The following is a 13,162-nucleotide window of genomic DNA, read 5'->3' as shown; positions in this document are numbered from 1 at the left end:
CTCAGCTAGACTGCGGCTCCCACTCCTTGCCAAACAATTGAAGAAACCGTGCAATTCTAAGTGTCAAGCGATTGTAAAGGAGTGTACCCGGGAAGGCAGCGCACGAGCTTGTCAGTGCCGGCACGCGGGGGGTCTGAGACTCACAAACTTCCGCTTCCGGATATGGGCGAGAGCTGGGTTGCCCGCGCTCTGTAGAAGACAAAACGAAATGCCACGGTTTGTCAAGGTCACGGAGACAGCGGCAGTCTCTCGGAATTCCCGCAGGGAAGAAGAGCGCGAGAGGAATAAACTGCCGACGAAGGATGTCGTGTCAGCTCAGCAAAACGGGGCTGAGACGGCGAACAGCCGTTTCTGTGAGACGAGGACGGCCGCACGGAAAATACAGGCAGCGTGGAGCGCTGCTTCTCAGAATGGGCGGGAAACACCACCGCCGGTCCCTCGTCGCCTTTACACACGCCTGCAAAAGAACGATTTTCTCCTCCTCAAAAGAAATGCTGCCTCCCTCTCAACTTTCGTGCGTGTGCATGTATATGTTCACATGTGTGCATGCGCTCACAGGCGGAGTCGTGCACACGTGTGTATATATATGCATACATATGTATATATAATTATATATATGTGCGGCTGGCTGGGTTGACGTATGTATCGGTACACGAGTACAGACTCATACGCATGCAAATGGGAGCAGAGATACACACATACGGAAAGGCGCATCTAGAAACTAGCTTCTGAGCTCCTCGGGCTTTTATCGCTGCTTCCGTCTGCACATGTCGTGGTCTGGCTTTCAGGAAGCTCCAGTTCGCCCTTTCCGCGGACAGAGTGGTGGCGATGTGGAGAAAAGGCCGCGCACTGGGGGCCCCTGTCTCGTGCTTTCCCCTCCACAGAAGGGACGCAGTTTCCCGCACCCCTGGAGGTGTGACGCTCCTGCTGCGCTTGGCCGAGGAAGATCTTCACGAGATTCTGAAACGGAAACCCACGAGCTCGCAAGGCACAAGATCCAGAGAATGGAGCCCCTTCGCTTCTCGAATTCGTGTGTGCCTAGGACGCGATGCTTCCCCCTTCATCTTTCCGCTTGCTTTCTCTGACTCTTCAGCGCCTCTCAATGGAGACCTAACAAATGCGCCGGTCGACGCAACGGCAACCGCTCCCTTCAAGTTAAACGTGGAGTCCAACCAAACATGCATGTGTCGGCGTGTGACCGTGTACAGCGGGATAAATTCATGCGAGTGGGAGAGCATGCAGATATAGATGTATATAAATATATCTGTATATTGCATTGAGTATATCGACTAAATAGATGGATACATATATGCGTATATGTTCTCCACTGCCAAGTCTCTCCTGCTCCAGCTTCACAATACCGGATGTGCTTAGGACGGAATGCAGCAAATCCGTGCTGCTCGGACTCTGGGTGTGAGAAATCAGCAGGAACGTCAAACCACGGCACCGCTTTGCTTCCCAGTCGCAGGCAAACAGAAGGCCTCTACTTACTGCGACAGGAGCGACATCCCGCTCGGTGATCAGCTGAAACTCGTTGCCGAAGAGCAGGGCGTGCTTAAAGCAGCAGTTGACATACGCAACTGTGTCCGTCTGCGTGAGCCGCAAAGATGACACCCCCTCAAGTAAGATTTTGGGGAGCAGCCTCAACAGTACCGCATGGGGTCAACAGTGCGGCAAGCAGCCTCTAGAAATGTGTTTTTGCGCATAGTTAATGTGCGTTTGTTCGTACATCAACGTCCTTCGCCAGCCCGGGGCTGAGGTTGAACGCCAAAGAAGTGCGGCATACACACAGGCACGCGCTCCGAAGAAGTGCAATGCAGAGGCTCGGGTCTATTTTTGGCTAAAGGACAAAGCGGACCCTAGTCGAGAAACAGAAAACCTCGGCCAACGTAGGCACGCGTCCCTAAAACGATGTCTCGGGCAGCAAAGCATGCATCTCCACATGCATAAGGCTGAAGGGGAAGGCAGAGCGAGGTGAGGAACTGCCCCAGCTCAGCTTGAAGTGAGGCCGCACAACTCACTTCCACCAAGAACTCGAAATGCTGGCGGTAGATATGACAGTAGACCTGCATGAGCTGACTCAAGATGCAGCTGACGTGCTGCGGGAAATCCGCTGGGAACGGCACCCCTGTAAAACACCGAAGGCGGAACACTGCGCGAAGCGTCACTTCTGTGAAAGAGTCCAGCGGCTCTCAAGGCCTCGTGAGGACTATGCAAGCAGCCGGCTGGCCGGTGGCGAGGCCTTCCGAGTGTCTTACACACGTGTGCGTACATGCCTATATATATATATATCTGTGCATGACAGAGAGACATTTGTGATTGTGTGGAGGAACCGACTGATTTTCGGACGTGATGTGTCATTAGATGCGCCATCCTTACGTCAGAATAATTTTGTCCTAGTGGTGCAGCCTCACGAAGGTACATGCACGCCTCCGGGGTGTGGACGCGAATCCCTCACGCCGGAATACTGACATTGCCCCACGCGCTTCCATCCCCACTGAAACGACCCCGCCAATTATGCTCTCAAAAACAAACAGCGAAGCGCGAACCCCGACCGCAGCGTAGATTGCACTCAGCGATCTGCTTTCCGCAAGCAGCAAGAGTTTCCACCCGACAGAACCCCCCAGCACAGATGACTATTCCCGTTCTTGTCCCGGCGACCCCCGTGTACGGCGAGCGAGAGGAAGGAGAGGACCGTAAATACGCGACCAAGCAACCAAGTCGCAGGCCAAATGGATAAAACTGCGAGTGCGGAGGCTTTCTCACCTGGCTCGATAACGAAGATCGTCGGATCCTGCAGGACGCTCCTGAGGCCGACGCAAATCTGATGCACAGACTCCTTCGCATAGTTGGCGAGGCCGCCCGGCGCTCCAGGGAGCACGCGTCTGCAGGCGAAAACAAGTCAGCCTTAACAACCGCCGGTCCACTGCGCGTGCCTTGATGCACACAAATGGACTGGACACGCGTAGCGGTGTTTAGATATCCGGAGCATGCGCTGAGAGAGGCAGGCATTCACAGGCATATACGCTGCTGCTGAGGAAAGGGATGCACCTGCCGGCATACCGGCACACGGGCAGAACCCAGGAACACCATGCCGGAAAGTCACGTCGGGTCGCTCTCGCATACATGTGACGTGTACCTCAACTGAGGCAGACGGCCTACTGTAGCGACCTGGTGGTAGGAATCCACGTATGAACGCAAACACACACACTTTTCTTGCCTAGGGCTTCGCCGCAGTAAAGCTGTCCCATCTTCCTTCTGTATATGGTTCATCAACCGAGACATAGGCTCTTGCCTCTGTAAGCGGGCCGAGAGCGCTGGCGGCCGTGCGACCAAGCGTTTCCGCTTGTGATTAGTCACTGAGTGCAGTTCTGCGCAGCAAGCACTTACTCTCCGGCTGTGAAGCCCCGGCAGTGGCATTGGTCTTTAACGAAGCTCCACACCAACTGAACTTCATTGAAAACGTCAAACGCTGTGAGAGGAGACCACCGCAGCAATAAAAGGCAACCACAGCGTAGCATTATCCCGAGGCCATCGCGTATCCAGGGAACAAACAAAAAGAAAGAGCTTTGAGAACACGCGTTCCCACGCATAAGGCGCTCGGGTCCGCATTTGCAAAGTTCTGTTGGCGTCGGCGCACATTAAGTACCATTATACATATATCCCCACTGCTCATTGCGGAGTAAATATTTTGGAGTCCATCGGCACGTAATAGTCCCTGTGGTGGAAACGTTCTGAAGTCGAGAAGTGAGGCCATTTTCGTTAGGTGACTTACTCTTTACAGCCAGCCACTCGTAAAGATCTACACAGGTTGCAGGCATCTTCACAGCGAGGGGGAGCACTTGGTTTCCCAGCGACGCCCGTGCAGCTGTCAGGGTCCTGCACCGCGCGTTTTTATAGAAGTTGCAGTATCATGAAGTGAACGGCAGACAGAAAAGACAGTCATTTATTCTCCGCCTGCCTACAGGAGTTCTGACTCTTGCCAAGAATTCCAAGTCGAACGCTCGTGCAGCCGTTCAGCCATTGTAAAGTCTCGTGAAACGCAGGCGCATCAAGCCGTATGGGCTGGATTGCAGTACATTCGTGTGTGCTCTCGTGCTGTGAGAAAACAGCGGAGATATACAGAAATAAAAAGTGGTGATTGCCGCGAGAGCCACGGAGGAGAGATGCAAATCGAGATCCGGGAGCTCGGGAACCCATCCACGTCTGTCGCTAGACGCAGGCTAAGAACCCATTACGCAGATTCGTACACAGAGGATGCCGACACACAGGAACAGGTCGATACATGACGCCCCTACGGCGGACTGGCGACGGCGGGGAAGGCGATCTGAGCTTACATAGCCCATCGTGACGGATGGGTGAGGAAGGATGCGCTGTTTATGCTCGTCGCCGTCTCAGGCTCATCGCGCTCGCCCTCGACATGCATCTGTGCGTTCTTCTTTTGCCCGTCCGCGGCGCCCCCTGCAAAGCCATGGAAAGAGGGTGACACTACCACGAAACGACGGCGCGCTGGCGGGTTCGGAACCTGGTCCGCAGCTTCCCTTTTCCACGAGGTTGGCAAGTGGGAATTCCCAAGAGTAAGCGAACGCGGACACAGTCGCGGCAGTCACATAATCAGAAGCTGTGTCAAGCGATATATTCCTCATGCATGTGAGTTTGGTGATTCGTGTATACATATCTATACCAAGACGAGGGACCAGACATGCGCAAGAGCTTACTCTCAAGTCAGACGTCTTTACCCATCTCAGCCGGTAATTCGCCTCCAACAGTTCATGCACCACCACAGAGTGAGAGAGCATCTCATGAGACACACAAAAACCGTGCCTCGCGGGGTGTGAGAGAGTGTTTACCGTCCGCAGCCGACTTCCTTTCTAACCATGGGTAAGTACATGCATGGCATGGCGATCCCATGCGCTGGAGGCACTAGAGGAGCTTTGGAAAGAAACACGCTCCCCAATGCTTGTTCCATGTCACAGACATCCTCAAGTTTTGGCCGTTGTGTCCCTTATCGCTTTCATGCGGACCTCGTGACAAGGTCAGCTGGCGTGCCCGCCCACACTTCCTAGTACTGTCCGCTAGCCACCCGTGAAAATACCAGCGAAACAGACACTAGAGTCCAGACACTGGAGGACGTCCAGATGCGCAGCATTTCGTGGAAGAGATTCGTTTTCGTGCAAGTACCTTCGATAGTTGCCTTTCTTGTGCAGGGCCGTGGAAGTCGCCAAGAAGTCAAGTAGTTCATCGTGAGCCGACAAGAGAACTAGGCAGGATACAAACGAGAACTTGACATTCGGACATGGGACGCAAGACTCGACAAAAAAATAAAGAGAGGGACGGAAAGTAGAAAAAAGAGACTCCCTCCAAACTCTTTTTCAACTTTGGTGTTAGTCGAAGTGTGTATGACGCAGCCTCTACATCAATGGCCAATGGCAGTGTTCATGGTTTGTTGCCCCCCCCCCCCCCAATAAAAAAGGGGTTTGCCTTTTGGTAAATGAACTTAGAGTTGATTCTAATGTGGAGAAAAGTCACGACCTCTCAAGGGGAAAAACTGTGGAAGTGCTATATCGCAGCCTAGCTGATCCAGCTAGAAGCGCATTTACGAATTCCGACTTCCACACTGAAAATGCAGCTTCGTCCCCAAGATTATCAATTTTCGTATCAGCCCAGCCTGCGAGGAAGTGCCTTCTTTTTGAGAGACTGAGAAACCGCAAAAAATGGAAGCCGCAACCGACCTGGTCGGCTGGTAGTCATCAGAACGTTGAGTATCTATAGGAACAGGAAACCTGTGACTATGCAGTTCGACGAAGGCACACACGCACGACTTCGCTAAATGCCTTGTTGAGAATACGGCTGTTGCCGATGGTAAACTTCACCCCGCTCGCATGCATCTGCGATCCCCGGATGCGTCTTTCCATCTCCAATAAGGAACTGAGTTTCTGTCTCATACAGTTTACCTACTTATAGGAGTATGGAAGCCACTACACACCCACGCATGGCACGTGCACTCTCTATAGAGCTAGTCCCTGCAGCGGCTTACAGCGATTCAAACTCTAGAGGAATTGTTTTCTTGTCACCTTACCGGTATGAGCCTACATATATATATATATATATATATATATATATAAACCCTAAACCCTATATATATATATATATATATATATATATATATATATATATATATATATAGCAGTATGTATTCCGTGGGTCGCTTCGTCTGCTAGAAATACATGTCTATTCGCATAACCCTCATTCATGCAGTTGAATTCGTCTGGGAGTATCTGCTCTTCTCACCGGGTTACGGTGAATGCATCGAGTTGGCGTAATGATTTTTTTTCTACGCAGCAAATGCTTCCACAACATCTCGGGCCTTGACGCGGCGCTTGCCGCAAAAAATCAACTGTTTCGTACGAATGACAAAACATGCCTCAGTGAGGTCTCGGATCAGAAGCCGACTAGCATAGTTCTTTCTCGACTGCGCGCTGAACAAACTGCGGAGTAATGAGTGAGTGAGTCTGCGCGTTCCGCTGTCCAGCCACCACTGCTCTTCTCTGGTAGTGCTGTTGTAATGCCACTGTCGTTTTCAACAAGACTGCTTTTCCAAACGAGGAACAAGAGTCCGCCTGCTTGTCTCCTGACAGAAGCCGCACATCTTGAGAAAACGACTTCGAAAGATACGAATGCCACAAAAAAGGACACGTCTTGCAAAAACAGAGGTTCCCGACGCGAGCTCGCATTCTAGAGCCCGCGCTTCATTGGCAACGGCCACGCCATCTGCTCAACGTACAAAGACACCAAATACCCGTCTGAGAGAGGGAAGAAAAGAGGAGAGGGTGAAGATATGTGAGCAAAGGGAGACAATGTGGGGCAAGAAGCTGCGGTAAACATCGGCAGCACAGTTGCGAAGCATGCAACCTGATCAAACTACCTCCTCGCCCTAGCTCTCAGCAGTTGCTAGAAACTCCCTGATGGCCGAGAAAAACTGACAGAGGCCAAATTCAGTCTTGCCTGATCCCTGCTTCAGCAAAACCCTTCCCGTCCCAAAAGGTCTTGAGTCCATACGCGCTGGAGAAACCGGGCTGATTAAACACCTGTGGTGGCACGCGCTTGCATGTATATGCATACACGCCTGCTCAGTCATGTGAACGAATGCACATGAATAAAATGACTGGACTGGACAGAACATGGGGGGTTAGGCTGTTAAAGGCCAATAAGCAGGGTGGCGTCGTGGAATGGAGAACTTGAGACGCGAAAAGGAACAACAACAGCCGGAACGAGACAATAGCCCGCATGGGTCCCTCGTGCTGCGTCGAGTGAGAAAAAGCCTGCAAGTTCTCCTTGCCCTCTGCTGCGATCAGCGTGTCCCCGCAGCTCCCTCCTTGCTTCCATGGGTACCTGGATTCACCTTGGAGACACCAAGGAGCTGCATTCGGGACTGTATAAACAATTTGCAACGAAAGCACAACAAGAATCTGTGTACCGTCTTTCGCCATGTCACTCTTAAGTTTTTAACCTTCCTCCCGGCCGCTGGTGACGATCTATAACGCGGTTCTCCGCCGTTCCTGAACGCGGTCACTGACGGAGTTTTGGCTTGGTTTCCCGTGTGTTTCGGTCCCGCTGCCGCCGGAGTTCTTCAGTGCGTTCATTGGTTCTGATTTCGCGAAAGCGGGGCCGGAGCGATTCGGCCCGAGGCGGCTGCCTCGTTGACTGTGTAGTTGCCTCTGAAGGGGACGCCTTGGTCCTTCAGTTCGAGTCTTCCGAAGTCGATGCCCGCGAAGTACCGGTCGTTCATGATTTCCTTCATCGTCGGTCGCTCCATGGGGTCGTCAGCAATCATTCGCTTCGCGAGCGACCAGAACTCGCGCACCTTGGGCACTTTTATGCCAGGGCCTAGATACCGCAGCATGCGTCTGAAGGTCTGGCCGAGCGCGTAGATGTCTGTGCGTTCAGTGTGGTCTGTCGGGGAACTCAGCTCCGGCGCAAAGTAGCCGTACGTCCCGACGACGGCGGCGCGTTGCTGCAGGACGCCTACGCCTTCGAAGTCGGCGAGGAGGACGTGATTATCGAACCCCACGAAGTAGTTGTGCGCTTTGATGTCTCGGTGCAAGAAGCCGTGCTCGTGGAGCACGTTGAGAGCATAGGTCATCTCGGCCGCCGCAAGGCGCAAATCCACATCGTACGGACGCGCCTTGAGGTAGTCTGCGACGTCACACCGCGCCCGCGGAAGAATCAGGTACACGGCGCGCCTGCTCGCTCCCTTGAACGCTCCGAGGAGCGGCAAAATAAACGGATTCTTGGGTACCATATTCAGGTGCGCATTAATTTCGTACGCCAGACGGCGCGCCTGCACGCCCTTTGTGGCCTTCACTTTGATCACGATGCCAGTCTTCCGCACGTCTTCGTCGAGCTTCAAAAAATCCGCCAACTGCTCGGACACCTGCGGCACGCGCTTGACGATTCGCACACCGCGCTTCAGCCATGGAACAATGTCTTCAAACTCCTCAAACTTCGACTCCTCCAGAACCGGTAACTTGTCTAGAAATCGCTTCCAAGACCACGGCAACTTCTCTGCAAACGTACACCGGAGGCAGGCAGGTCGATTGTATACCTCCGGATGTCCGAGGTACTAGAATGGATGTTAATAAAGCACACTATCGCCAGGATACACAGAATCACAGAATTTAGAGTGTTTACGTGTAGACCAAAATCACCCCGCAAAGTCATGACGGAAGGATTCTTGACGCCTGGCACCTGACACCGTCAGCTATCTCCCGCAAGTTTCTGGGAGAATAACTCCGAGGTAACCGCGACCATCGTATCTTCTCTTTCTCCCGCCCCCCAGATGGCTGTGTGATAGCCTTTATCCTTCAGAAACTTGAACGTCTCTGCGCTATTAACTGCTTCTCATCTGTGCCACGGGTCCTCTCCACGCTTACCCCCCCTAGGCGGAGTGCCCGGGTGGCGAAGCTACAGACTTTCAAGCATGATCCAAACGAGAGTGCGACCCAAATGACCTCTCCAGTGAAGCTGCTGCGCTCTCACGCAGTAACAGCTCTTACTTTTGAACTGCAGCCGATGAATTCGGATAGCTGCCCACGCGCCGCCGTGTTTGTATGCGCTGTAGCCGAAGGCCGACGCTGCGAGCCCAATCGTCAGTGCAAGGATGTTCACCCACCTACGAACAAAAGAGAAGAAAGTAGCAGCATAAAATGAAGTAGCAGTAGAACAAAGAGCCCACACGAGAGGCCAAAGCATGCTCATGCATGAGGCACAATGGGTTTCATGAAGACATCCCACAGAGGGGTCCGGAGACAAACCTGGAAACAGAGGATCGGGAGACGCAAAAGATCCAGGGGGCACAGGAAACTAGAGAAGGAATGGGCGCAACACAAAGGACGAAAGCAGAAAACCACCAGAGGATGTAATCCTGACTGGCAGCCATAATCTCAGAGTCAGCGGCGGCTGAGACTACGGGAACGCTGACGGGCGGGGGAGGACCCCGTCACATGTCGCATATAAATGTAGAAACAAGCGGCAGAGGTGTCTCCCACTCTCCTTCCGCGAATCGCTTGCACCAGCCCTGCACTCAGCACTCACCTTGGCACAGGTGCCCGTCGACTGAGGCCTCCGTCTCCGTGTCCCACACGGAGCTCGACCGCCTGGAAGTCATTCCGAGGGCCTGTCATGGCCTCTTCACCCTCGCCCAGCCGCCTCTGGAGAGCTCCTGAACGCTGCTCCCTGATGGCCCGCTCCGCTCCTGGTGACGCCAACAGGGGGGAGTCTGCAGTCGCGACAAGCGCTTTGCTCTCGTCTCCCTCCGCCTCGCCCTTGTCCTCTCTCGTTTCCATGTCCTCTTCGTCTTCCGGGTTCATCCAGCCCAGCCCCGCGACTGCCGACGCAAAAGTTGACTCCGTCACGCTTTGCAGTTCATCGACGAAGTCGCCAACTGCGGCCCAAAGATCGCTCTCGGACGAATCGATCGGTCGGCCGAAAGACGGAGAGGCACCTGAGGAGACCCCCCCGCCATCGTTGCCAAGCAACTCTTCTTGAGAGTGATCAACCGACGGGCTAGACGAAAGGACAGACAACGCATAATCAAGAAGCGCGGCTGCTTCTGGGTGACTGTCACGCGACCGGGAGGCTGTGGGGTCCTCCGCCTCTGGCGAAGCGCCTGACGGACTGGGGTCCACGGGGTGCTCGGGGCTCGGCGAGGGATCAGGGCTCGACACACCGGAGTCTGTGGAAGAACGAGGGTGGAGTTTCGAGGGAGAGGCAAGACTAGAAAGCCTGACGACCTGTGAAGGCGCACGCAGAGGAGGAGCGCCAGGAACGGGGGAGGAGGCGGCAGAGGAGGACGACGGTCGCAGCGAAGACGAATCCGCCCGGGTGTCTGTCGCCACGGAGACCCCCCTTCCGACAGCATACAGGGCGCCAAAGAATGCTGCGGCCCTGACTGCCCATCGCCACCGCGGACGCCGGCCCATGTGCTCCATTTTGTGTGTTTCCCTGGGAGAAACTTACGGCGCCACAGCCTCGCTGAGGCCTCACCCCAGGTCTCTCGCGACGCAGGCTTCGACTGGGCACGCCCCGAGCCACCAGGCGGCGAGCGCCAAGAGACGCACTGCGCAAACACACTGACCGATAGCTAGCGCCGGCAGTCGCACTGAGAGAGGTGAAAGCATGCGTAGGTACGCTTAGGCAACCATGTCCCGCATGCGCGAAGAAAGAGTGCGTTTCTCCGCGATCTGACGTGAGGCGTTCTTGCCGGAAACACTGTAGGAAAGGTGCATTCTTGACACGCTGGAAAGTCTATTCGATTTGAGTGGACACATGCGATCGTCGAATTACCAACCGACCCGGTCGTGCGGAGAGGGGCGGTGACACGAAGTAGGGGACGGAGACAGATACTACTTAGTCTCTCCACTGCACTGTGGGAACTGGCCTTCACCCCAGCAAGACGGAAATGAGGCAAATAGAGGGAAACCTCTGGGGGGCAGGGGAGAGAGACTCAGCCGCGGGTGGCAAGCCCCAGCAACGTATTCCACAAACGCTTGTCACCGCGTGAAGCAGAGAAGCCGTCTGGCGCGTCAAAATTAAACCCGAGGCGTGAAAGCAAGAGACTTCGACATTCTGATTCCCCGCGTCATTGTTCTCGACATCGCTCCTTGACTTGGCGATATCCTCGCGTTGTATCCCCCAAAGGGAGGCCACCTTCGCGTTCAGCGACGGACTTCGAGACGTTATTCGGGGGCAGAAAAACTACCGTGAAGACAGACGACAGCCTCTCAGATGTATGGTAATGGGTATGCGTTCTCTTGAGATACAGAGGCGGCGGAAAGAGGACACTGCCTCCCCCGTCCGCCAAAGAGAACTAACTATACAACCGCCGACCCGAGGCCCGGTGTCCCTAGATTCAGCATGTGCATTTTAGTGCACTCTGCCGAACTCTAGGTGTTTTGTGCGTTACGACTGTTCAGGGTTCACCGCATCCGCACGTAGAGACACATCTACCGCATGAAAGCGGAAGGCCGCGAGGGAACTGAGCAGAAAGAAATAGCGACACGACGGCCGCGAGGGGGAGTGTTCGCTGGAAGCGACAGGGGAAGGCAACGAATGACGCGGTCCACAGCAGATCTGCAGGGCTGGGGCTTGAGAAGTGAGACAGACAAAAACAGCAGTCGGCGAGGGAAAATGGGCGCAACACACCTGAGAAATGTAGTCTCCGCCACGGCGCCTGAACCAAGCCGCCCAGCGGGGGGGCGACGCCATTGCTGGATGCTTCCGTAGTCCGGCACGTGGCGCGAACTGCGCCGTTCAGCGACGACGCACCAAAGGTGGAATTTCAGAGAACGGTCAAACCGCAGGCCCGTCCCTGAAGAGCAACGCGGTCAGGAAACAGCTGTGGTAGGCTCTGGAGTCCTGTCTAAAGTGCTGAAAAACGGAGAACGGATTCCCCAGCGACGGCAAGCGCCGAAAGGGCGTAAATTAAGGGGCGCCCGCGCCATTAGAGGCACGACCCGTTGTACTCGACCGCCTGGGAAAAGGTCTCACGTGCTGCCCGCAGACGTTGGTCACGCGCGGATGGGCACATTCTTATGTGCCCATCCGCGCGCGAGGCCAGACCACCTGGAAGTGCTGACGTTGCGGCAAAACTATAGAGAGATACACGGAAGCTTGTTTCTCCGCCTTTTATTGTCACGGATGTCTGGCGCGGAACTGAGGCCTGTCATTTAGACTGAGCGCGTTTCCAAATCGCGCGCGACGACTCGAGGCGAAAGAGTAAGAAGTCGCTAGCGCTGCGAGGCGCGGCCGAGCGGACAGCGGGCCAATACAGAAAAGTGACAGGTGCCGGAAACGGAGGTAACTGGGGCACAGTGGCGACTACACGCGAGACCAATGAACAGAACGCGCGCTAATCCTATGAGGCAGTCGTGGGGTCGGCGCACGGTGCAGCGCCGGAGCTCTAACCACCTGACCGGCAGTTCTTGGGCACCTTCTCATCTATCTGGTAGACGGTTTCGTGAGGTACTAGCGTCGTTCTTTTCTCGGTCGATATGCGTAGTCTGTCACTTCTAGGACGACAATCGAGCGGGTATACCCTGCTTCCTTCGCATGCAAGCCGAGGTAGCCCGCCAGAAACGCCGCACTCACAAACTGGTGTATCCTTCCATTGAGGAGCTCATATGTCGAACACTCGCCACAGCCTCCAATGCCCGGCGTACACGGACCGCAGGTAATGGACGCTGCCGCGGACTACTGGTGTTCGTTGCGCACACACAGGTGGTGTTGGCGTTGTGGGGGAGTATTGACGACCACGGCTGCGGTACATCGCGGCCCTATGGGGCTGTGGCATTACCGTTCTCGCTCCTCTTTCTGCATGCATCGTCATCGTCTGCCTCTTCCGTGGCTTGGCCTCACCGCGAGCTTCCCTGCATGGTGGCTTCTGTGTATCATGATCTCCTGACCGCCGATAGCGCCGGAAGCCTGCGTGCTGCTGCTGTGAAATATTTACCTCCTGGCATAAGGATGTTCGTGCGTCGCTTGCATTCACTGGCCGCGGCGAACCGCAGGCAGAGGATCCTTCGCCGCCAAGCCAAACGATATTCATTTGAGGAGGTGTTGGGGACCCTAGCAATATCTGTATGTGTCACGTGAGTGATAGTTT

The 13,162-nt window shown here is 54.7% G+C and overlaps 2 protein-coding genes across 2 annotated transcripts; both read right to left on the bottom strand.

The window, feature by feature from the left end:
- Nucleotides 1-714: 714 nt before the first annotated feature.
- BESB_056730 (Mob1/phocein family protein) lies at nucleotides 715-5,242 on the bottom strand (the record flags this gene model as incomplete). Its single annotated transcript, XM_029364108.1, has 8 exons — nucleotides 715-960; nucleotides 1,492-1,590; nucleotides 2,022-2,128; nucleotides 2,767-2,885; nucleotides 3,391-3,472; nucleotides 3,776-3,879; nucleotides 4,338-4,461; nucleotides 5,182-5,242. The coding sequence occupies 8 exons, from the start codon at nucleotides 5,240-5,242 to the stop codon at nucleotides 715-717; spliced, it is 942 nt and encodes a 313-aa protein (XP_029220031.1).
- A 2,397-nt stretch (nucleotides 5,243-7,639) lies between these two features.
- Nucleotides 7,640-10,490, bottom strand: BESB_056720 (rhoptry kinase family protein ROP35; the record flags this gene model as incomplete). Its single annotated transcript, XM_029364107.1, has 3 exons — nucleotides 7,640-8,565; nucleotides 9,057-9,172; nucleotides 9,595-10,490. The coding sequence occupies 3 exons, from the start codon at nucleotides 10,488-10,490 to the stop codon at nucleotides 7,640-7,642; spliced, it is 1,938 nt and encodes a 645-aa protein (XP_029220030.1).
- Between the last annotated feature and the right edge of the window lie 2,672 nt (nucleotides 10,491-13,162).

This window comes from Besnoitia besnoiti, chromosome IV, assembly GCF_002563875.1.
Source record: "Besnoitia besnoiti strain Bb-Ger1 chromosome IV, whole genome shotgun sequence".
In the NCBI taxonomy this organism is placed as follows: Eukaryota; Apicomplexa; class Conoidasida; order Eucoccidiorida; family Sarcocystidae; genus Besnoitia; species Besnoitia besnoiti.
The sequence above is the reverse complement of the archived record's forward strand: the minus strand, read 5'-3'. Positions and strand labels throughout refer to the sequence as shown.